Source organism: Herpailurus yagouaroundi, unplaced genomic scaffold (genome assembly GCF_014898765.1).
Source record: "Herpailurus yagouaroundi ecotype Mexico unplaced genomic scaffold, PumYag 28, whole genome shotgun sequence".
Classification (NCBI taxonomy): Eukaryota; Metazoa; Chordata; class Mammalia; order Carnivora; family Felidae; genus Herpailurus; species Herpailurus yagouaroundi.
In genome coordinates, this window is record NW_024412376.1 from 127,992,923 (window position 1) to 128,019,114 (window position 26,192).

A 26,192-nucleotide genomic window follows, 5' to 3' on the forward strand; every position below is an offset into this window, starting at 1 on the left:
TTTGCTCAGGGTTTGTAAATGCAACTTGTAGTGTAACGCAATAGTACCAAATATTTTTATAATGCTTTCTCCCTCTTCCTCTGTTTCTTTAATTTGCTGAGTTTGCAAATGTGAACTTAATATAATGCAATGCTACTAAGTATTTTTAAAATGCTTTCTCCTTCTAAATTGCTGACCTAAGCAATTTCATTATACTGACTGCTTTGTACTCCTATCTTGTTCAATAGTTATTGAAAGATAAGACAGTTTCTCCTACCTTTGGTTCAGGTGTCAAATCAATTATACAGGAAATGGTTTTATGGAGAGCCTTCTTCTAAAAAACAGACTTCAATTTCACGGAAAATGACAAAGCAAAGTTAACCTAAGTGCAGATTTTTCTTTTAACCTCAAAACTTGGAAAAAAAAAGTCTCAAATCTAAATGGGGGTTATTTTTGCCATTAACATACACTTAACTTCAATTAACTACAAACTGAAGTCTAACAAACATAATTAAAATGCATTTTATTTCAAATGAAAAATATACAGAAACATTAACATTTGTAAACTTTCTGAAATGAAAAGTACGTATAAACATTTGAAAAATAGAAAATTTCAGGGCTATAGAGTTTATTCAAAATATTTCAGAACATTTCATATATATTCAGACAAATTACTTTTCCACAAAATTTTGTTAGAATGTGAGCAGTGTACTTAGTTCAGTTTTAGTGGCTCTAAGAAAAAATATTTTTGTTGGAATAATTTTGTATTGGTGTTGAGATAGTATAATGATGGAATTCATTTTCATTTGGATTATGTAAAACAAGATAATGTGATACAAATTAAGAAAAGTTGAAGAATGTATGAGAATTGGCAATGAATGGTACTTACCTATCTGGTAATACGACTCCAACAATCAAAATGTTGATTCAGAGAGAACTAAATTCTATTAAATGCCTCATACATCAGGCACAATGCAGAGTGCGTTCCAAGTATTTCATTTAATACTCTTAAAAAACAAAGGCATTAATTTAATTTTATGCTGCTAAATCTAAAGGGTCTTATGAACATTCTGCAATCTGAACTAATAATTCACTAACCATTGCCTAAGAATAAAATTAGGAGTCAAAAAAATAAAATGAAACTATTACATTTTCAGAATTATGGAAAGCTTTCAATCTGGCTGCATGAAGACAGCTCTGTAATCCTTAATGACCCATGTGCCGATAGTTATGTAATTAATCTTAAGATATCTATGTGAGATAAAGTATAAATATGAAGATATATACATACATGAAACTACCAGTCAAGACTAACATAGTCTGAATATAGGCTTCCAGCATTTTATTCCTTCTTAGACAATATCTTCCTATTTGGGAAAAATTATTCTTAGTTTTAGATTGGCAATAACATTTTAGTTTTTTGATTCAAGTGCCCACCAGGGATTATTTAAGAGTTTTTAAAATATTTCAATGGTTCTCAACACACTTCAACTTATTAAATCTTTCTCAGCCTTTCTCCTGGGTGTATGTGCAATACCAGTTCATTTTCCAATCCAAGATCCACGTGGGTTCTTGCGTTCCAAAAATCTTTAGCCTGGGCACAATACACGAAGGGCAAAACTTTGCAACAGGTGGCATTAAGAAATACCTGACACTGAATTTCATTAGAGCAGAGAACCACCATAGCCTCGGGTGGATGTCTTTCATTTCCTCACTAAGAAAGTGTCCTAGAGAAACCAATACAGTTTTTCAACAGGGGGGGAAAAACCCTTTAAAAGAATTTTTACAATTTTTAAACACGACCTTTTCAGAAAATACTTTTCCTGCGAACTTCTGTTCATAGCTTATACATCTGATCTACAGTTAAAGTGAAACAGCAATCAACAGAGTAAACACGTACTTGACCTGAGGTATCAACCCATGTGTCTTCCATGGATTATCAGTTTTCAAAAATCAGAACGCACGGAGTTGCACTCAACACTGAGAAGTGCTGAAGAGAAGGTGACAGCCCTTTACAACTTTGCAGTCCTCTCTGGACATCCCTGGGAACATCAGTCATAGCTAATAGAACTGGGAAATGCTGAAGTCCGTTTAATAGAATTCTAAATAATAGAACTTATCATTATGACCCAGAGCGGACTTGAGCTAGATTACGAACAAATGAAACATTCTGTTGGAACAGAAAAATCCAATCAACCTGAAGGGTTTTTGTTCTTTTGTTTCCCTCTAATATCGTAACTTTTTAGTTAGGATTTTTGTTTTGTTTTGGATGGAAATAAGTTTAGCCTAGAAATAGGTAATTTCTTTCCCATGAAATCAATGAGTGATAAGATACCTGTCCATACACATTAAAGGCTACCAAAAATGTTATTCCTGCTGTGTGCTTAGAGACAGGAAAATTGTGTGTAAGTTTTTTTTTTTTTTTTAATTTTTTTTTTTCAACGTTTATTTATTTTTGGGACAGAGAGAGAGAGAGCATGAACGGGGGAGGGGCAGAGAGAGAGGGAGACACAGAATCGGAAACAGGCTCCAGGCTCCGAGCCATCAGCCCAGAGCCCGACGCGGGGCTCGAACTCACGGACCACGAGATCGTGACCTGGCTGAAGTCGGCCGCTTAACCGACTGCGCCACCCAGGCGCCCCATGTGTGTAAGTTTTAATAAGCAAAAGGTATTTTCCTGTAGTAGTCCCTGAGGTCTTAATATTTTGTTTTCTAGGAAGTTAACTTCCTTTCCCAGTCTCCCAAAACACTTGTCAACAAAATGTATGGAAAACATGGTCAGGATGAAATTCAACAGAAAAAGACAGTCTGCCACTTATTGTGATAGGATATGCATATTTTTGTAAAAATTAGTAACTAATTATAATTTTCTTGATAAGCATGAAAGTGCCAAATTTCAAGGGAATAATTACGATAACTCATTCAGGTTTTTACAAAGATGTTTCTAGTTGTTTCCAAACAGCCTACCCTTTGGGAATCAGACAGTTGAGAAAAACCTAAGTATACAATATAATATTAAAATAATGTGCCAATTCACATTTACAGACTTTACAAAAGTCTCTATGTCAGCAGGGAAAATGACCTTTGGGATAATAGTAAGAGAAAGGGACAACATGAATATAAGGAACTCCAAAGCTTAAATCATTTGGTCTTCTCCAGAAACTCAATTTTGTCTCACGTTGTTCAGGTTTGAGTTAAAAGAACCCTTGAAACGAATCGTTTGCATTTGTTTTTGTGAAAAGAGAAAATACTGTTTCACTTAAGTATTTCTCTCCTTCCTCTATTCTCCCCTTTTGAATTGGTAGTAAGTTTTTATGATCTGCTAATAAATTACAATTCATAAGCTCTTCATGGACTGTGTCTTGTGCATTCTAACCCACCAAGGAGCGGATTTCCAAAGCAGGCCTATTTTTTCTTCCGCATTCCCCTCTTCAGCCATCTAGTTTATTAAGAAAGAAGTTATGGAAGGGGCTGGGGGAGCATCAGTGATCTCGCGTCTCAGTTTTAATAATTTGAAACGATGACTCATCAGAGACTGATGGCTGATGTTCTGCTTATCAGCACATAGCTAAGTTTATTTATGAATTACTACGAACAGCAGCCAAAGAAGTGAAGAGCCACCTGGCACAGCCAAATATATTGTGACCAGAAGAGTAACTCAGAGACCCATGTAACTCTTGAACTTCTTTTGTGCTCAGGGAATGTTTCAAGTTTGTAGAAATGAAAAACACTGGAAGTCCTCTGGAGGAGGATCCAAACCTTGGTTTTCAAATTTGATGGCTAAAATCGAGGCTTTTTTGGGGGGAGTGGGGGGAGGCTCACATCTAAACTATTAGTTAGAACTTTAAAAATGTCAGCTTTCCTAATAGTTCTTCTAAGAATTAGGTATTTCTTGTCCTTTCCAAGTGTCTTCCATTGGCTAAAGTTTGGGGTTTCTACAGACTTTGATCGTCAATCCTGCTAAACAAAGTAATGTCATCATTGTATCCTGGGGTTGAATATTCTGCGTGCTCCAGTAAGACATATTTGTCTTCACTGCCATTCAGCGAGAGGACTTCTTTCTGTGTGGTGGATGTCAGGTCATTCCAGGTAATGTCAGTGTTTTTAAAAGCATGTAGAAGAAAGATGCCATTGATGATGGTGAAGAACCCACTCAGGGTCCCGATGATATCTCCAGCTTTCATGCCATACCATTCTTGGAATAAGATGGCGGAGCAAGTTACTACCATGGACGTGAAGAACACATAATAAATGGGAGTCACAAGAGATGTGTTAAAGGTGTCCAGTGCCTTGTTGAGATAGTTAATCTGTGTCGTCACCGAAAGCACGAGTACACCTAACAAAACAAAGACCAGTGGGTGCTTATAAACTGGCTTCCATTCCAATAGTTCCTTAATGGCAATTCCCAGGCCCTTGACAGAAGAAACTGAAAATGCTCCAATCAATGAACAGATTGAAATGTAGACCAATATATTGGTCTGTCCCTTCCTGGGAGCCACGATCAAAATCAGCACCAACGAGATCACAGTTATGATCACAGCAAAGGAAATAAATCCTGTTTGGAAGAAAAAAAAATTAGAATTCAGAAATTGCTGATAGGATCATATCTTTATGAAAGCTTGTTAGGAGTGTAGGAGCATAGGTGTTTTAGAAAGGGAAGTGAGATTAAAATAACAAAACCAAAACAACATTTTACTGCATGGCTCTCAACATTTTACAATGGACTATGACAAACATATCTTTTGAATTTCATAGCTAACACTATGGGGCATGGCAGCTATTGTCTGACTGACTTTTTATTTTCAGAGAGGGAAAGTAGCCAAAATTGGGGTTGGAATATATGCCTTTTGCCTCTCCTATCCCCATCTCCTCCTTTCAGGTATAGAGAGGAAGCATGGACAGAACAGTAAGTTGTGTCACCTTTACAGAAGACTTGTAATACAGTCAAACCTTACTGTATCTCACAACCCACCATGAGGCTTGCAGCCTTTTACAGTATTATCCCAAATTCACTTGATGAGGAGAGAAAATGGAACCAAATATTGAGTAAGAGTTTCTTTTGGTTGAATCACAGACCTGGGTCTCTCAATTTCATTTCCATTTCATGCAAAGAAGTGACTTCCTCTTCTTGTGGGGCATGGATAACCATCACAGTAGACCCCAATATACTTAATATGCAGCCTATTTTGCCATGAATGTTCAGTTGCTCATTTAAAAAATAGGAAGACAATATTGCACTGTTAGGAGAAGAAAAACAAAATCACTCGTTCAATTAGCTTTTGATCCCATAGCAGCTCAGAAGTCACACTGTGGTATGTTGCACCCTGTATCCCAGTCATCAATCAACTGATCTGAATATGCTACATGACGCTGAAAAACCTGATTAATTTTAAAACTCAGAAATGATGGTCAATCAAATCTGCTTAATTGCTTTTGTACCTAAAGAGTTTATTTTTTTTTTATTTTTTTTTTCAACATTTATTTATTTTTGGGACAGAGAGAGACAGAGCATGAACAGGGGAGGGGCAGAGAGAGAGGGAGACACAGAATCGGAAACAGGCTCCAGGCTCTGAGCCATATCAGCCCAGAGCCCGACGCGGGGCTCGAACTCACGGACCGCGAGATCGTGACCTGGCTGAAGTCGGACTGCTTAACCGACTGCGCCACCCAGGCGCCCCTGTACCTAAAGAGTTTTGAGGGACATTCTATATCCGTGTAATCTTCCTATGAGAAGTCATTTTCAATTTCCCCATCTTCTCCTATAATGCCAAACAACATACAAGATCTTTTACATCATACTGGCTTGATACATTTAGGAGATCTGTGCTCACGAAAGCTTCAAAGACAGATACATGCCTAAAGAAGAATCACTCTGCTCAGGGCTGATGTTTGACTAGTATGCACAAGTACAACCATATGGGTTGCCAAAATATTGAAATATTTCCTTACCGACGGCTACCGCCCTGATACTTCCACTTATCCAATAGTCCCACTGCTTTGGTTGTCATGGCCTCTGGAAGTCCTGTCGGCCTCACCACAGACACCAGACAGTGGATCCTGATGCTCCACCAGCAGGTCTGTTGTGATTCCTGCACACCAGCCTTCCCTTGACGCCCTGGCACTCCCATCAGGGTTGTATCTGTACCAATTTGCACGCAAGTCCGTGGCACCGTTACTCGGTGCCTTCTTAGAGTCGTGGTCATGCGGCCACTTGTGAGGACTGCAGCCTCAGCCAAAACACTGCTGCTACTACTGATTACCGCTCCTTGCACAGACAGTGTTCTAGTGCTCTCTGTGTACTGACTCATTTACTTCTCACAACAGTCCTACAAAGAAGGTGAAAAGAAATGGGTAGGCCTAGCCGTAAGCTTTCTACTAGAGGTGGATAGATAAAAGGAACAGACAAGCACAACAAAATTGTGGCTTAACTGTAAGAGTTCATGTGCCCGTTGAGCACATTCATCTGGGATCATGATAAAGACCAACTCAGAAAAATGAGATGGACATTCTAGGAACATGAAAATTACCCGTTTCCATTACTAAAAGAAACTCAGAGGTCTCCAAATATAACTATCCTACAAATGATGTAAGACTTTAAGTGGGAGTTGAAGTTTAACCCAAACACTCTGCTTTTAAACCCTCTGATAATTGTGGTCATTAACCACTATGACAACAGAAAGGACTAAAAGGGCTGTCAGTGGCAATGTGTTCAGGTAAAAGAGAGAAAAAAATCCCCTAGGCTTCACTGAATAAATGCAAACATAACACGTGATTATTTTATGTTAGCAGGAAATTAGGCCCCCTGTCATATTTTTCTAAATAATAACAATAACAATTTATTTCTCATTTCTGTTGCGCTTGATTGTGTCTTCTCAAATTAGTTGTGTGATATTTTGTTTTGAGATATGCCTAGCAATATATTTCTTGTGGTTTAAGCTCATCATGCTATTGACATCTCTACAGAAGCCAAGCTCATTTCTCACATACCTTACGAGCACACTCAGAGCACCCAGTGGGGTGACCAAGGTGGCCGGTGCAAAAGCATAAGCTGCAAAATTCGCCGCTTCTCCGGCTCCCACTGGAAAGCAAGCCATAGTAGTCATATGAGAGATGGACTTGTCAGAAGAGACAAACCAAGGACACAAACAAAATGGTAGACTTCTATGCCAAGGGTACTGACAGATCTAGCTAAAAGGAACAATTTAACTTTTTTAATGGAGGTTGGGGGGAGGATTGGTATTAAGGGATGCAGATAAACTGTAAATACCTGGTGATATGAACTCAATGCAAAAAGTGGTAACAGATGATTACACATTTTAAGTGACTTCCAATAGGGATTTTAGTTATGTCACTACCAAGAACATATTCGGTCACTCTGATAAAATCTAATTAGAGGTAGCTTTAACCTAAGCAAATAATTTTTCTATTTGTTTAACAATACGTACTGTTATGCGAATGAACAAAAAGCAATGTGGCAAATTAGAGTGCTTTGCAGAGATTTACTGACTGGGCAGGGGATAGCCAGAAATGCCTACCACAGGCCCAGGTAGCCAGGGGTGTCTGAGTTGCACAAGATCCAAAAATACTTTAACAGGATCTTAGAAGCTCGAGGAGATCCAGAGGGCTGTTTTAAAGTCATAAGGATGTGCTCCTGCAATCTTTCTCTCGTCTGAGGAACTCTAGATCTCTGTGAAATGATTTCTATAGTGAGGGGAAATCCCTCTAAGAACTACACTCTTGTCTGGGAGCCAAATTATTCTTATGGGTCACATGTGAACATTTGCCAACAGAAGCCAGTATTTCACAAGGGCAAACTAAGCCAAGAAAACACTTATATTGTAGACAGAGCTTCTGGAACAGATAAAAGACACCAGAATCTTTTTCTTTTTCCATCTGGCTGCTATGTCCCCGGCCTTCCCCCTCTACACCCCAGCCAAAACTTCAGGAGTACTCAGCTTTAGGGAAACTATCATAAAACACATAGAAAATTCCAGAACAGATAAATTAGGAGACTGCTCTTCTAGGAAAAGGCATGGCAGTTTTCTTCAAAAATTAAGCTTTCTTGAATACTTGATATTATTTATATTTGTATCTCTTATAGACAGCTTTCCAGGAAAATATTAATTTCATAATTGAAGTGCTGTATGTTTGTCAATAGATAAAATCTCTAATGTTGTAGGCATATGCTTTTCGCTCTTCAAAACTAGCATGAACTTTGTACATGATGAGAATAAAATTGTAAATGTAGCCACATAACATTCTCCTTATATTTTCATCCTACTGTGTGGGTAGAGGGGTGGGGAGACACAAGTAGGAGAGAGAGAGAAGGAGAAAAAAAGAATCCAAATCTCTGAAATCTCCCCAGTACGTCCTGGTCAACTTTTGTTCAAATGAAGTAAGAAAACAGAACTGAAAGGGCTATAGACACATTTAAATGATTTTTATTTATCATCTTTTTAGATTCTAACACTAAAGGAAAGTTATCCAATTCCTTTGCATAGGAGGCCCACACAAGTACTGAAATGTGCTGGTTGGTATTGGAAAATAAATGGAAGTTTTTTTGTTTTTAATATGAAATTTATTGTCAAATTGGATTCCATACAACACCCAGTGCTCTTCCCAACAGGTACTCTCCTCAATACCCATCAGTTTATTCTCAGTTTTTAAGAGTCTCTTATTTTTTGGCTCCCTCCCTCTCTAACCTCTTTTTTTTTTTCTTCCCCTCCCCCATGGTCTTCTGTTAAGTTTCTCAGGATCCACAGAAGAGTGAAAACATATGGTATCTGTCTCTCTCTGTATGACTTATTTCACTTAGCATAACACTCTCCAGTTCCATCCACGTTGCTACAAAAGGCCACATTTCATTCTTTCTCATTGCCACCTAGTACTCCATTGTGTATATAAACCACAATTTCTTTATCCATTCATCAGCTGATGGACATTTAGGCTCTTTCCATAATTTGGCTATTGTTGAGAGTGCTGCTATAAGCATTGGGGTACAAGTGCCCCTATGCATCAGCATTCCTGTATCCCTTGGGTAAATTCCTAGCAGTGCTATTGCTGGGTCATAGCGTAGATCTATTTTTAATTTTTTGAGGAACCTCCACACTGTTTTCCAGAGTGGCTGCACCAGTTTGCATTCCCACCAACAGTGCAAGAGGGTTCCCGTTTCTCCACATCCTTTCCAGCATCTATAGTCTCCTGATTTGTTCATTTTAGCCACTCTGACTACCGTGAGGTAGTATCTGAGTGTGGTTTTGATTTGTATTTCCCTGATGAGGAGCAACGTTGAGCATCTTTTCATGTGCCTGTTGGCCATCTGGATGTTTTCTTTAGCGAAGTATCTATTCATGATTTCTGCCCATTTCTTCACTGGATTATTTGTTTTTGGAGTGTGGAGTTTGGTGAGCTCTTTATAGATCTTGGATACTAGCCCTTTGTCCAATATGTCATTTGCAAATATCTTTTCCCATTCCGTTGGTTGCCTTCTGGTTTTGTTGATTGTTTCCTTTGCAGTGCAGAAGATTTTTATCTTGATGAGGTCCCAGTAGTTCATTTTTGCTTTTAATCCCCTTGCCTTTGTGTATGTGTCAAGTAAGAAATTGCTGCGGCTGAGGTCAGAGAGGGTTTTTATGGTTTTCCTGCTTTCTCCTCTAGGGTTTTGATGGTTTCCTGTCTCACGTTCAGGTCCTTTATCCATTTTGAGTTTATTTTTGTAAATGGTGTAAGAAAGTGGTCCAGTTTCATTCTTCTGCATGTTGCTGTCCAGCTCTCCCAGCACCATTTGTTAGAGACTGTCTTTTTTCCATTGGATGTTCTTTCCTGCTTTGTCAAAGATTAGTTGGCCATACTTTTCTGGGTCTAGTTTTGGGGTTTCTATTCTATTCCATTGGTCTATGTGTCTGTTTTTGTGCCAATACCATGCTGTCTTGATGATTATAGCTATGTAGTAGAGGCTAAAGACTGGGATTGTGATGCCTCCCACTTTGGTCGTTTTCAAAATTACTTTCACTATTTGGGGCCTTTTGTGGTTCCATACAAATTTTAGGATTGCTTGTTCTAGCTTTGAGAAGAATGATGCAATTTTGATTGGGATTTCATTGAATGTGTAGATTTCTTTGGGTAGTATTGACATTTTAACAATATTTATTCTTGAATCCATGAGCATGGAATGCTTTTCCATTTTGTTGTGTTGTCTTCAATTTCCTTCATAAGCTTTCTATAGTTTTCAGCATACAGATCTTTTACATCTTTGGTTAGATTTATTCCTAGGTATTTTATGCTTCTTGGTGCAATTGTGAATGGGATCAGTTTCTTTATTTGTCTTTCTGTTGCTTCATTGTTAGTGTATAAGAATGTAACTGATTTCTGTACATTGATTTTGTATCCTGCAACTTTGCTGAATTCATCTATCAGTTCTAGCAGACTTTTGGTGGAGTCTATCAGATTTTCCATGTATAATATCATGTCATCTGCAAAAAGCGAAAGCTTGACTTCATCTTTGCCAATTTTGATGCCTTTGATTTCCTTTTGTTGTCTGATTGCAGATGCTAGAACTTCCAACACTATGTTAAACAACAGCAGTGAGAGTGGACATCCCTGTCGTGTTCCTGATATCAAGGAAAAAGCTCTCAGTTTTTCCCCATTGAGGATGATGTTAGCTGTGGGCTTTTCATAAATGGCTTTTATGATCTTTAAGTATGTTCCTTCTATCCCGACTTTCTCAAGGGTTTTTATTAAGAAAGGGTGCTGGATTTTGTCAAAGGCCTTTTCTGCATCGATTGACAGGATCATATGGTTTTTCTCTTTTTTTTTATTAATGTGATGTATCACGTTGATTGATTTGCGAATGTTGAACCAGCCCTGCAGCCCAGGAATGAATCCCACTTGATCATGGTGAATAATTCTTTTTATATGCTGTGAATTTGATTTGCTAGTATCTTATTGAGAATTTTTGCATCCATATTCATCAGGGATATTGGCCTGTAGTTCTCTTTTTTTAATGGGTCTCTGTCTGGTTTAGGAATCAAAGTAATACTGGCTTCATAGAATGAGTCTGGAAGTTTTCTTTCCCTTTCTATTTCTTGGAACAGCTTGGGAAGGATAGGTATTATCTCTGCTTTGAAAGTCTGGTAGAACTCCCCTGGGAAGCCATCTGGTCCTGGACTCTTATTTGTTGGGAGATTTTTGATAACCAATTCAATTTCTTCGCTGGTTATGGGTCTGTTCAAGCTTTCTATTTCCTCCTGATTGAGTTTTGGAAGAGTGTGGGTGTTTAGGAATTTGTCCATTTCTTCCAGGTTGTCCAATTTGTTGGCATATAATTTTTCATATATTCCCTGATAATTGCTTGTATTTCTGAGGGATTGGTTTTAATAAGTCCATTTTCATTCATGATTTTATCTATTTGGGTCATCTCCCTTTTCTTTTTGAGAAGCCTGGCTAGAGGTTTGTCAATTTTGTTTATTTTTTCAAAAAATCAACTCTTGGTTTCATTGATCTGCTCTACAGTTTTTTAGATTCTATATTGTTTATTTCTGCTCTGATCTTTATTATTTCTCTTCTTCTGCTGGGTTTAGGCTGCCTTTGCTGTTCTGCTTCTATTTCCTTTAGGTGTGCTGTTAGATTTTGTATTTGGGATTTTTCTTGTTTCTTGAGATAGGCCTGGATTGCAATGTATTTTCCTCTCAGAACTGCCTTCGCTGCATCCCAAAGCATTTGGATTATTGTATTTTCATTTTTGTTTGTTTCCATATATTTTTTAATTTCTTCTCTAATTGCCTGGTTGACCCACTCATTCTTTAGTAGGGTGTTCTTTAACCTCCATGCTTTTGGAGGTTTTCCAGACTTTTTCCTGTGGTTGATTTCAACCTTCATAGCATTGTGGTCTGAAAGTATGCATGGTATGATTTCAATTCTTGTATACTTATGAAGGGCTGTTTTGTGACCCAGTATATGATCTATCTTGGAGAATGTTCCATGTGCACTCAAGAAGAAAGTATATTCTGTTGCTTTGGGATTCAGAGTTCTAAATATATCTGTCAAGTCCATCTGATCCAATGTATCATTCAGGGCCTTTGTTTCTTTATTGACCATGTGTCTAGATGATCTATCCATCTCTGTAAGTGGAGTGTTAAAGTCCCCTGCAATTACCACATTCTTATCAATAAGGTTGCTTATGTTTGTAATTGTTTTATGTATTTGGGGGCTCCTGTATTTGGCGCATAGACATTTATAATTGTTAGCTCTTCCTGGTGGATAGACCCTGTAATTATTATATAATGCCCTTCTTCATCTCTTGTTACAGCCTTTAATTTCAAGTGTAGTTTGTCTGATATAAGTATGGCTACTCCAGCTTTCTTTTGGCTTCCAGTAGCATGATAAATAGTTCTCCATCCCCTCACTCTCAATCTAAAGGTGTCCTCAGATCTAAAATGAATCTCTTGTAGACAGCAAATAGATGGGTCTTGTTTTTTTATCCATTCTGCTACCCTATGTCTTTTGGTTGGTGCATTTAATCCATTTACATTCAGTGTTATTATAGAAAGATACGTGTTTAGAGTCATTGTGATGTCTGTATGTTTTATGCTTGTAGCGATGTCTCTGTTACTTTGTCTCACAGGATCCCCCTTAGGATCTCTTGTAGGGCTGGTTTAGTGTGACAAATTCCTTCAGTTTTTGTTTGTTTGGGAAGACCTTTATCTCTCCTTCTATTCTAAATGACAGACTTGCTGGATAAAGGATTCTCGGCTGCATATTTTTTCTGTTCAGCACATTGACGATCTCATGGCCAATCCTTTCTGGCCTGCCAAGTTTCAAAAGAGAGATCAGTCACGAGTCTTATAGGTCTCCCTTTATATGTGAGGGCACGTTTATCCCTTGCTGCTTTCAGAATTTTCTCTTTATCCTTGTATTTTGCCAGTTTCACTATGATATGTCGTGCAGAAGATTGATTCAAGTTATGTCTGAAGGGAGTTCTCTGTGCCTCTTGGATTTCAATGCCTTTTTCCTTCTCCAGTTCAGGGAAGTTCTCAGCTATTATTTCTTCAAGTACCCCTTCAGCACCTTTCCCTCTCTCTTCCTCCTCTGGGATACCAATTATGCGTATATCATTTCTTTTTATTGTATCACTTAGTTCTCTAATTTTCCCCTCATACTCCTGGAATTTTTTATCTCTCTTTTTCTCAGCTTCCTCTTTTTCCATAACTTTATCTTCTAGTTCACCTATTCTCTCCTCTGCCTCTTCAATCCGAGCCGTCGTCATTTCCATTTTGTTTTGCATTTCGTTTAAAGCGTTTTTCAGCTCCTCGTGAGTTTTCCTTAGTCCCTTGATCTCTGTAGCAAGAGATTCTCTGCTGTCCTCTGTACTGTTTTCAAGCCCAGCGATTAATTTTATGACTATTATTCTAAATTCACTTTCTGTTATATTATTTAAATCCTTTTTGATCAGCTCATTAGCTGTTGTTATTTCCTGGAGATTCTTCTGAGGGGAATTCTTCCGCTTGGTCATTTTGGATAGTCCCTGGAGTGGTGCAGACCTGCAGGGCACTTCCCCTGTGCTGTTATGTATAACTGGAGTTGGTGGGCGGGGCCGCAGTCAGACCTGATGTCTGCCTGCAGCCCACCGCTGGGGCCACAGTCAGACTGGTGTGTGCCTTCTTTTCCCCTCTCCTAGGGGCGGGATTCACTGTGGGGTGGCGTGGCCCGTCTGGGCTACTTGCACACTGCCAGGCTCGTGCTGCTAGGGATCTGGCATATTAGCTGGGGTGGGTAGGCAAGGTGCATGGGGGCAGGAGGGGCAGGCTTAGCTCGCTTCTCCTTAGGTGATCCACCTCAGGAGGGGCCCTGTGGCAGCTGGAGGGAGTCAAACCCGCTGCCGGAGGGGTGGATCCACAGAAGCACAGCCTTGGGTGTTTGCTGGGTGTTTGCTCGGAGCAAGCAAGTTCCCTGGCAGGAACTGGTTCCCTTTGGGATTTTGGCTGGGGGATGGGAGAGGGAGATGGCGCTGGCGAGCGCCTTTGTTCCCTGCCAAACTGAGCTCTGTCGTCCCAGGGCTCAGCAACTCTCCCTCCCTTTGTCCTCCAGCCTTCCCGCTTTCTGAGCAGAGCTGTTAACTTATGACCTCCCAGATGCTAAGTCGCACTTGCTGTCGCCACACACTCCGTCCAGCCCCTCTGCTTTCGCCAGCCAGACTCGGGGGGCTCTGCTCGCCTGGCAGGCCGCCCCTCCGCCCCGGCTCCCTCCCGCCAGTCCGTGGAGTGCGCACCGCCTTGCTGCCCTTCCTATCCTCTTCCGTGGGCCTCTCGTCTGCACTTGGCTCCGGAGACTCCATTCTGCTAGTCTTCTGGTGGTTTTCTGGGTTAGTTAGGCAGGTGTAGGTGGAATCTAAGTGATCAGCAGGACGTGAGGTGAGCCCAGCATCCTCCTAAGCCGCCATCTTCCCTGTCTCTCCTCACTTTCAATCTGAAGGTGTCCTCAGGTCTAAAATAAGTCTCCTGTAGACAGCAAATAGATGGGTCTTGTTTTTTTATCCATTCTGATACCCTATGTCTTTTGGTTGGAGCATTTAGTCCATTTACATTCAGTGTTATTACAGAAAGATATGGGTTTAGAGTCATTGTGATGTCTGTGGGTTTCGTGCTTGTAGTGGTGTCTCTGGTACTTTGTGGTCCTTGGAACATTTCACTCACAGAGTCCCCCTTAGGATCTCTTGTAGGGCTGGTTTAGTGGTGATGAATTCCTTCTGTTTTTGTTTGTTTGGGAAGACCTTTATCTCTCCTATTCTGAATGACAGACTTGCTGGGTTAAAGGATTCTTGGCTGCATATTTTTTTTCTGTTCATCACATTGAAGATTTCCTGCCATTCCTTTCTGGCCTGCCAAGTTTCAGTAGATAGATCCGTCACTAGTCTTATCGGTCTCCCTTTATATGTTAGAGCATGTTTATCCCTAGCTGGTTCAGAATTTTCTCTTTATCCTTGTATTTTTCCAGTTTCACTATGATATGTCGTGCAGAAGATCGATTTAAGTTACATCTGAATTGAGTTCTCTGTGCCTCTTGGATTTCAATGCCTTTTTCCTTCCCCAGATCAGGGAATTTCTCAGCTATAATTTGTTCAAGTACACCTTCAGCCCCTTTATCTCTCTTCAGCTCTTCTGGAATTTCTATTATATGGATGTTGTTCCGTTTGATTACATCACTTAGTTCTCTAATTCTCCCCTCATACTCCTGGATTTTTTTATCTCTCTTTTTCTCAGCTTCCTTTGTTTCCATAATTTTATCTTCTAATTCACCTATTCTCTCCTCTGCCTCTTCAATATGAGCTGTGGTCGCCTCCATTTTATCTTGCACCTCATTTATAGCATTTTTTAGCTCCTCCTGACTATTTCTTAGTCCCTTGATCTCTGTAGCAATAGATTCTCTGCTGTCCTCTATACTTTTTTTCAAGCCCAGCGATTAATTTTATGACTATTATTCTAAATTCTTGTTCCGTTATATTGCTTAAATCGTTTTTGATTGATTCATTAGCTGTTGCTACTTCCTGGAGTTTCTTTTGGGAATTCTTTCTTTTCGTCATTTTGGATAGTCCCTTGGGTGGCGCAGAACTGCAGGGCACTTTCCCTGTGCTGTCTGGAGTAACTTGTGTTGGTGGGCGGGGCTGCAGTCAGACCTGATGTCTGCCCCCCACCCACTGCTGGGGCCACAGTCAGACTGGTGTGTACCTTATTTTCCCCTCTCCCAGGGGCAGGACTCACTGTGGATGGTGTGGCCCCTGTCTGGGCTACTTGCACACTGCCAGGCTTGTGGTGATGCTTTGATGGGATCTGGCATATTAACTGGGATGGATCCGCAAGGTGCACAGGGGCGGGAGGGGCAGGCTTAGCTCGCTTTGCTGTCGGTGGTCCCCTGCAGGAGGGGCCCTGCAGCACCAGGAGGGAGGCAGACCTGTCGGAGGGATGGATCCACAGAAGCACAGCGTTGGGTGTTTGCGCAGTGCAAGCAAGTTCAGTGACAGAAACTGGTTTCCTTTGGGATTTCGGCTGGGGGATGGGAGAGAGAGAGATGGCGCTTGCCAGTGCCTTTGTTCTCCACTGAGCTGAGCTCTGTCTTCTGGGGCTCAATAACTCTCTTTTCCGATGTCCTCTCGTCCTCGCTGCTCTCCGAGGGCAGAGCTGTTCACTTTTAACATTCCACATGTTAAGTCCTGCTGGCTGTCAGAACTCATGGAGTCCGGCCCTTCCGCCTTTGCAAGCCAGACTTTGGGGCTCTGCCGTGGGCCTCTTGTCTACACTTGGCTCCGGAGAGTCCGTTCTGCTAGTCTGGTGGTTTTCTGGGTTATTTAGGCAGATGTGGGTGGAATCTAAATGATCAGCAGGATGCAGTGAGCCCACCGTCCTCCTACACCGCCATCTTCTCGGTCCAGGTCTAATAAATGAAAGTTTAAGGCTTCTTGCTGCAGAGGGAGATGACGAGCAGGAGGTATGAAACTACAGTTTATGAGCTCCTATCTTTGGAAGTTTTAGGGTTGGGATTTCAGAGAAGTTAGGGGAGGAGATAGAAATCTGCAAATGTGCCTGTGAGCATCAACACTGCCTTCTATTTGCACAGCATATGAGCATCTACAAGGTGCTCTCCCATCCAACAGTCTCATGTAGTCCTCAGAGCAAGTCTGGGGGGAGGGGAGTGCTGACAGCCTTCATCTTCTTTCCATTCCTTCCATGCTTAGCACCCAGAGGGGACTTTAATTTGCCCATATTTTGGGCCTGACCAGGAAAATGCAGCCATTCGTTAGTCAACATGCAGCTAGAACAGTCACAGATTTGAATTAGGAGCAGGGAAATGTGGGAAGAAGGCATTTTCCTCAATTGTTCTGGGGAATAAAATATAACAGAAGGGGAAGCTTTGATAAAATATAGTAGTTCAGATGTTAACTTTTTTCTATGACAGTACTGAGAACATGGGGGTGCAGGGAGAGAAGAGGAAAAATTAATTCTAAATATATATGACTAACTTTGTATGTAAGACAACATATACCCACACGAAAATTTCTAGACTTTTATGCCATCCTTACCAAGAAGATAAACTAATCATTTTTGAGCAATCCCATGTAATTTATTTATCATTTTACAAGCATGCACTATTCTCAGCAGTAAGGACTTACTTGAGAGTAATCCTGCCCACCAGAGCCATTCCTTGAGGTAAGAATGTCCACCTTGTCCTAAGAAAATAAGAACAATTAAAATTTAGTTCAGAACTGGAGGAAGAAGTTCGAAAGAACTGACTGCTGGGAAAAGTAATGGAAAACGGTTGGAAGAGGCAAGATGTAAGGCCAACTCAGCATAGCTAGTCTTTAGCTTATTTACTTGGTCACTTCTAAAGATATTCTATTGCTTTTGATTATGTCACTTTTGATTTTTATAGAAAGTAAGTTTTTACATTTGCAAGAAAATCTTATTTGATCATTATGTTTAGTGTATTTATGCCTGCCAGAGATGTGGACATAGACTCTAAATACTTTGCTTCACCCACAGTTAAAATTAAAGATAGAAACTGTATATTGTAAATTATATCAGTACCTAATGAGGACCTAGAAGGGAAGAAGAGGGTTAACATACAGGCTTTTGAGATTTTGGATAGTCAATCAGAGAACAACAAGTATTAGCCAGTAGGACTCTCCTTATTCTTTACCTTGGCATCATGAAACTGAGTTTCTCTCTAGTTTACTGAAAAGGATAAAAAGCTTTCCTGAGATATTCAAAGGGTTATCTTTTCTTTACTGTAATCTGTGACCTAAAGTCATTGCTATGTTTGCTATAGAAAATGGAATTTTCTCACCAATTCAACATACTTAATCCTGTGTCTTTGACCTGATTTTGTTACAATTAAATGAAACAGAGCATATTCGCTGTGAAGATTATCTTGCAAGGTAGTTTATTTATTTAGGATTTTCTTCTTATAAAATGTGCAAGTAATTAAACTGGAATATTACAATATGATTTCATAATCTATCTTTAAAAAACTTAATAATATATTGCAAATATTTTTCTCATGTCCTTATTTAATGGCTTAATATTACTTCAAAATCTGGCATATCATTATTTACTTAATCTGTGTGCAACTACACACACACACACACACACACACACACACACACACCGAGTTTCCAGTTTTGTTCTCATTACATAAAACCTTTAAATAAATATCCTGTTATGTAACTATAGGTGTCATTCTTGTTCACTTCTTAGGATACATTTCCAGAAGTGAAATTATTAGGTTTTAAGACATTAACATTTTTAAGCTTTACCAAATTTCTCTTAGGAAAGTTTGTACCCATATATGCTGCCTCCAGCAATGTTTGGGAGGACTATTTATTTTCCAAATTCCCTTACCAGCATAAGGCCTTTTAACAAAAAAACGAAATATTGTTAAAATGGTAGACAACAGGGGCGCCTGGGTGGAGCAGTCGGTTAAGCGTCTGACTTCAGCCAGGTCATGATCTCGCGGTCCGTGAGTTCGAGCCCCGCGTTAGGCTCTGGGCTGATGGCTCGGAGCCTGGAGCCTGTTTCCGACTCTGTGTCTCCCTCTCTCTCTGCCCCTCCCCCATTCATGCTCTGTCTCTCTCTGTCCCAAAAATAAATAAAAAACGTTGAAAAAAAAATTAAAAAAAAATTAAAAAAAAAAAAAAAAGGTAGACAACAACCCAGGAGCTCATTGTAATAGAGTTGGTGTCTCTTTGGGTACTAGTGAAATAATATTTACTTCTATCTGTTTATTGACCACTTGCATTTCTTGCTTTGTGAGTTTCTTATTTATGTACTTTGCCTATTTTACCTTAGGGTACTAATCTTTTTCTTATCACCTATAGTCACTCTTTATATATTATGGATCTTAATATCCTTTGGTCGTATATTTTGGAAACATGCCCCCCCCCCCCCATGTCATTTGGTTTTTAGTTTCAGTTAAGGTGTTTCCATGTAGGATTTTTTAAAAAATCAATTTAGGTAATCTCTTCTTTCATATAGAATAGCTTCTTCATTTATCTGTATGGTTAGAAACACCTTCTTTTAGGTTTTTTGAAAAAAATCATTTCATTTTATTTATTTATTTTTTTCAACGTTTATTTATTTTGGGGACAGAGAGAGACAGAGCATGAACGGGGGAGGGGCAGAGAGAGAGGGAGACACAGAATCGGAAACAGGCTCCAGGCTCTGAGCCTTCAGCCCAGAGCCCGATGCGGGGCTCGAACTCACGGACCGCGAGATCGTGACCTGGCTGAAGTCGGACGCTTAACCGACTGTGCCACCCAGGCGCCCCTAAAATCATTTCATTTTAAATTGCTGAATAGTATGAAGTAAAACTCTTACATTTTTCTCCTCTAATTTTTGCCGATTGTCTCAACACTTTAAAAAAAAAATGTTTATTTATTTTGAGAGAGAGGGAGAGAGTGCATGCACCCACTCTCATGCAAGCCGGGGTAGGGCAAAAAGAGAGGGAGAGAGAGAATCCCAAGCAGGCTCTGCATGCTGTCAGTGCAGCGCCTGATGCGGGGCTCAGTCTCACTAACCGTGAGATCATGACGTCGTCATGAGTCGTGAGTCGTATGCTTAATCTATTGAGCCACCCAGGTGCCCCATTAACACTTGATTGAATAAGCCATCCTTTCTCCAGTGAATTGAAATGCTACTTTAAAAAATCATGTATTAAATTGTTATACGTACTTGGGTCCCTTTATAAGTTTTCAATTATCTCTCATTTTTTTGTCTATCTTTTTTCGTGCTAGTATCAAACTGTTTTAATTACTATAGCATCATAGTATGTTTTATTTCTGATAGTGCAAATCTCCAATAGTACTTTTATGAACTTATTTGTGCAATTTGTAGTCATTTTTCCATATGAACCTTAGAATATTATTTAGCTCTTCTATGATATTCTTGATAAGAAAGAATAGAAATTCATGGTTAATGGAGGGTAGTCAAGCTAAGTTACTTAGCATGTGAAATATCACTATAGTAACAGCAACCTAATTCTGCTATCCATTTACTGATTTAACAAATACTTATTGGGTGTCAAACACTATGCTAGGGAAGGTTCCTGCTCTTGTGAATCTACTATCAATAAACAAGTAAATAAACATTAAATGTACAGTGACAGATTTTTTAGGTACAATGAAGGAAACCCTTAGGGCAATGATAGAGAGTAACAGGGCGGGATGAAGGCGGTAAGGGACATCTCCCAGAGAGGAAGACCAGGGAAGGTGATGATATTTAAGCTGAAGTCCAAAGGATGAGTCAGCCAAATGAAAAGCAGGGAGAAGAGCGTTCCATGCAAAAGGAAAAGACCTTGAGGTGGCAAAGAACTTGGTCTATTCCAGGAACCAGAGAAAAAGTAAGGGATAGGGACAGTAACAGAAGATAAAGCTGCAGAGTCTGCAAGGGCCAGTTTACGCAGGAGGTCAAAGACTGTGGAAAGGTGTCTGGATTTTATTCTGAGTGCAAAGAAAAGCCACTGACATGTGTTAAGCAGGAAAGCAGCATCTGACCTTGAACACTGAAATCACACACAACAGCTATGAAAGAAGAATTCATTCCACACTCTAAACCTCTGGAAACAAGAATTTTAGTTTTACCCTGAAGGAGACACAGCAGGTTCAATCCTGGACACCACAGAGGAGATTTGCTAAGCATAGAGACAGGGAATAAGTTAGAGACAGTAAAATATTACTGCTGTAGCACTAAGGTCTTACAATAGGATTATTTCTGCAGAAACTTGAATTCTCTAGTTGCATCCGTTTCTTACCAGCTCTGGTAATGCCCTTCTTTGCCAGTTGCAAGAGGCCCTTCTTTTTCAGTATGAAGCTGGAGCCAATAAAAATACTGGAACTTACTGCCAGCATTAGGCCTACATACAGACTGTATCTGTTTTCTACATTTGCAGAAATGATCAAGTTGCTTATGCTGGAATTCAGGTCCCTGTAGCTGGAATTCAGGTCCCTGTAGAGGACAGGAGAAGCCAGCAGTCGTGACACATTTGTGATCTCACACCAGGCCTGGGAGGAGTTTGCACAGACTAGAGATAGCATGTAGCCTGGAAAAAAGGAAAGAAGGAAATGTCAACAAACACAAAAGGGAGATACATTAATGTTTACCCCTTTTCTGTAAAAAGAAAGAGAAACCCAAGTGGATGGTACTGAAACTCTGTTTCTTACTGCATGAAGGGAAGTCTCCGGGAGGTGGTTCCCAGTCCTGTGGACACGTTCCGTTTGACTCACACAGGTTCTTAAAAATGTTTTGAAATTGCTTAGTTGTCATCATTTAAAAATGAGAGATTTCATCTTAAAGTCTGACTTCATCTTATAAATTGGAGAATCTGGACAACACTTGCTTGGTTCTTCGTTCTAGCAAAACAGCAACATGACTTGTGCTCATTAATCCATCACTGTCCCCCACACGCACCTCACTCCTCATGATCAGCATGGCTCCTGGAGAGTAGTGTTTATGATGCCTGGGCATAGGGACGGGCAGGGCAATCCATCGGTCAGAATGTTATAGGAAATGCAGCTAACCCATTCTGTGGGGCGTGAACTGTGCCTTTCAGAAAAGGTATTTAAAAGTGGGTTTAGGGTTCTGTACTACTTTCCCTGAAGAGAATGATTTTTCAGGTCTACTCCTCTCCCTTCTCCTAAATTAAATAGAATCTAATAAAAAAATGAATTAAACCTCAGTAAGCTTTTCTTAGAATGGAATTCAAATAAACATGTAAATCTACTGAACCAGACCCGGTATTAGAAGTGCCTTGGAATTTGAAAGCTAAATGCAAAAACACAAATGAACCCACGATAGACAATGTAAGAAACTTTTATTTATTTTTTATTTATTTTTAAATGATTGTTTTTGAGAGAGAGAGACAGAAAGCACCTGCACATGAGTGAGGGTGGGGTGGAGAGACAGGGGACAGAGGATCCCAAGCAGGCTCCAGGCTGACAGCAGAGGGCCCAATGTAGGGATCCAACTCATGAGCCAAAGTCGGACAGCCAACCGTCTGAACCACCCAGCTGCCCCTGTAAAAAACTTTTAAATCTGTTCTCCACTTGAAAAGCTAGCTGCGAACAAAGTGACATTGTGACTAGATTTTCTGACTCTCTTCTAACTTTTTTCCTTTTATTTTTATTATATTTTAAGTATCGTTAACATACAGTATTATGTTAGTTTCATTTTTGTCTTTAAAAAGCATATTTTTTCCATTCTAACAAAGAAGGCAAAGCTAAATGAATCAACTACAATATTAGAGTTCCATGAAAAAAATTAGTTTTACATCTCAATTTTTTTTTTTTTTTTTTTAACATCTCAGAAATCTTAAGAAGGCAAAACAGTTTGACCAAATGATGTCTTAGGGATAAAACTTTGGTAACTGTATTAATGCCTCTCTGACATTATGCAGTTATCTGAATTTACCACTTACAAAGTTAGGAAACAAGTATAAAATTCAGGCCTTAAAAAGGTAAAATGATTGAATTCAAGACTTTCATGATTATTATTTCACTTATTTCTTATCATTTGAAAACGAATAAACTGTTTCAAAGATACTGCATAAATTCTAAGTCAAAATTGCTAAATATTCCAAGAAGAATTCTATGGCTGTAGGTATAGTCTATAACATTGAGGAATTTTCAGGTAGGTTGTTTTAATAAGAATTGCTACAAATTTTCAAACAAGCTAGCCATAGCAATCTTGTTCCAGTCACTGTTCATCTCGTCTAAACCTCAAGAATGGAAAATGATTTTCATAGTAAGAGTTTCCATTCCATTAATTCCTGAGAGAGGAAACATCTGACTTGACTTTCCAGTGAATTCCATGGCTGCAGTGGTGTTACTTACTATGTAATTAACATAACCATTCCAAAACTTCATCTGGGAAAACAGTGTGGGCAGGTCTCATTCCAGTGAAACAATATTCTTTCTAAGCTGTTGACACAGCAAAATGTTTCCAACATTTTAGGGGGGTGTGGGGGCAGAGGGCAATAAGGGAAAGCAAATAATCTTTGTTGTATTTTGTAAGTTCTTATTGTGAACAGTAGATATTAATGTGCAAGTTTTATGGCAGGAACAATAATAAAAATCTTGTCTAGTTTCTGACCTTCGAGAAATGGCTTTATGTTTTGGGTGCATGTTGATGAGAGGAGCCTACAGCAGATGTGACTGAAGCAGGAAGTGGGGGGCGGTGAAGGGTGGGTTGGTGGGTGTGGAGTGGTGTAGGGCAGGAGACAGATGGGTGAAGTACAGTGTGTGGGCAGAGAGTCCGTGGAGTATTTCAGAGGGATCAGATATCTGAGTTGGCTTCTGAAGATTCTAGTAAACAAAGTAAGTTTAATCTAAACTTTATTCAACACAGAGAAAATCTATTACATTCATTATATTTTATTTTTTAAATGTTTATTTTTGAGAGTGAGAGTGAGAGAGTGAGAGAGAGAGCACACGTGTGCAAGCGGGGGAGGGACAGAAAGAGAGGGAGACACAGAATCTGAAGCAGACTCCAGGCTCTGAGCTGTCAGCACAGAGCAGCAACATCGGGCTGGAACCCACAAACCGAACTGAGGAATCATGACCTGAGCCAAAGTCAGATGCTTAATCAACTGAGCCACCCAGGCACCCATCGTTCTATTTTATTTTAATAGACACTATAATACCCTCTAAAATGATGGAACCAACTCATACTCCTACAAGCAGGGAGCATGCATTAATTCTTTGGTACTGTTATTAATTTGTGTAAATATTGAGTAATTAATATTTAGAAAATATGTGTCAGTTATAAAGAAAAATAATTCAATATGCATCAATGTGTCAACCACCCAATTTAAGAAATAAAACATTATCTCTATCATTATCCCTGACTTCCTGCAAAAGATCCCTATTCTTTACCAAAAAAAAAAAAAAAAAAATTTCCCTTATATGACTATATCTTTAAAAAATAAATTATTTAGTTTTACCTCTTGCACCTTATAAAATATAGTCATACAGTAGGTTCTTTGGAGATTTGCTTATTTTTGAGATTTATCAGTGTTGATGCACCTGGCTTTAGGGTTTGTTTTTGCCTAGTTCTACCGAATTTCACCGTATGATTATCTCACAGTTTTTCTATTTTACAGTTGGTGGACATTTGGGTAATGTACATTTTTGCTCTCCAAACAGTACTGCTAACATTCTTAGTTATGTTGAAACATATAATTAATGATATCTGACAATTTTTGACCCCATGAAAATAGCAGTTTCATATTGTTGAACTTGATATGTATGTTCTATATACAAGTGTGAAAGTTCACTTATACACATACAACTTAAAAATTTAAAAACAAAGTTAAATTGTCTGTAGGACTGTATACCTTTCCTCACCTTGAGCTCTGTTGCTATCTATAAACATGGACAAGTTAAGTATTCACTCTTGACTTCAATTTCCTCATCTCTAAAATGAGGGAGTTTGACTCAATGATTCTGAAGATGCCTTCTATAATTTGTGATTTGATCATAAGCTATCTTTGTTCCCAGAGTGATTTACTTACAATCCCAGTGGCTCATAAATGTTGCTGATACACCAGCTTTAAATTCACAGGCACTTGGAGTTGAAAGACATTTTAAAGAAACCGATGCCAAGATTATTAAGTGACTTGCTAAAGCCATGTAATTGCCTAAATCAGCCAAGTATTTGGCTGACCAATTTCCAGGCCAGTATTCTTATTTCAGAAAAGTAAAACATAAAGTAAAAATAAAGCCAGTTGAAAGTTATTAATGTTTATACAAAGATGAAATACTTTGAATAATTTTTTTCAGGTACAATTTGCCTATGGAGAGTAATAATTAAAATTGTCCAGTTTATTACATACAGTAGGAAGTTGGTTCCTAAGAAGTCAATGATTGCGTAAAACTGCATTTTTAATCACTACAAGATATTTCCAGTTTGAGGAAATCATTGTCTCACCATCTATATTATGTGTTAGTTTGGCTTATTATTCAGCAAATATTTACTCCCTCATACCTCCTGATGTGGGCAGAGCATTCTTCCCCCTGAGGTCAGGCTGAAAGTGAGTTGGTGGTCAATGGGACAACAGCAGAGGTGATATGAAGACAGGCTTCAAATGCACTTATGTGCTTAGGTTTACTCTCTTTTACCTCTGTATTGGTCAGGAATAGAGCTTCCCTAAGGAGCTGCTGCCCCTTCAGCCTAAGCCCCAGAATGAAAATACATGGAGCAGATCTAAGTTTATCCCACAGGAAGGAGCCAAGCCTGCACGGACATGTAGCCTGATGCAGAGACACCCAAGTGAACACAGGTTAGTTCAATCAACCATCAGCTGATCTACAGACACATTGGCAAGAGTATATGATTGTTGTTTTCAGCCGTTGAGTTTGGGGCTATATATTACATAGCAATAGCTGACTGATACACTTGTCTATTCCTATTAGCATACAAAAAATAAATAAATAAATGAATCTCTTTATATTCCCTACAATTTATTCTCCAAATATCAGCCAGTGTGAAACAGATTATGTCATTCCTCTGCTTAATTTCCCTCTCCTACCCCATGACTTTTCATTGTTATTATAACAAAATCTAAACTTCTCATCCTGGACTCTTTAAAAGCTTTACATGCTCTGACATTATATTGCATCTCTCTCTCTCATTCATTCTCTGAAATAACACTAGCTGTCTTTTCAATCATTAATTCAACAGTTATTGAGTATCTACTGTCCGTGAGGCATTTTCTAGAAGCTGGGGATACAATGATGAATAACATAGAATTCCTGCTCTCATGTTTATTCTAATGAGGGGAAACAAACAAGTAAACTAATAACTACATATCTTGAGTTCCATGGAAAGCAGTAAAATTAGCATAAAGGAATTTTTTTTTTTTAATGAAGTGGACAAACCTTTCTGCTATGTATAAATGCAACAATCTTGAGGCTGACTGGGATGATGGAAGGGAGATGGCAAGAGATGAGGTGAAAGTGTGGTAGGGGGCAACATCAGGTGAAATGAGTCTTTAGATTAGTAGGTCCAAACTTGTCATTCTCCCTGTAAAATTCTACAATGGCTTCCTTTCTCCAAAATCCCCACCATAGTCTATCAGGGCTAACAGGATGCTGCCTCCTGTTATCTCTAACCACATTCCCTACAATTTTTTTTGGTCCTGTTTCTTTCATAAACTAAATTCCTTCTCACCTT

General features: G+C 39.3%; 1 protein-coding gene and 1 long non-coding RNA gene across 2 annotated transcripts in view; one reads left to right on the top strand and one right to left on the bottom strand.

Annotated features, from left to right (window-relative positions):
- Positions 1–1,615: 1,615 nt before the first annotated feature.
- On the top strand, positions 1,616–23,456 carry LOC121036154 (uncharacterized). The gene is made up of 3 exons (XR_005793260.1): positions 1,616–1,723; positions 6,579–6,583; positions 23,443–23,456. It is a non-coding gene; the product is annotated as an uncharacterized LOC121036154 (long non-coding RNA).
- Positions 3,474–26,192, bottom strand: part of NIPAL1 (NIPA like domain containing 1) — a 29,775-nt gene continuing 7,056 nt past the window's right edge. Inside the window, exons 2-6 of the mRNA XM_040484299.1 lie at positions 20,776–21,063; positions 17,141–17,197; positions 6,967–7,057; positions 5,056–5,216; positions 3,474–4,534 (exon numbers count right to left, since the gene is read on the bottom strand). Of these exons, the coding sequence (XP_040340233.1) occupies positions 3,915–4,534; positions 5,056–5,216; positions 6,967–7,057; positions 17,141–17,197; positions 20,776–21,063 (1,217 nt within the window). The 3' untranslated portion in view covers positions 3,474–3,914. The remainder of the gene's footprint in view (positions 4,535–5,055; positions 5,217–6,966; positions 7,058–17,140; positions 17,198–20,775; positions 21,064–26,192) is intronic.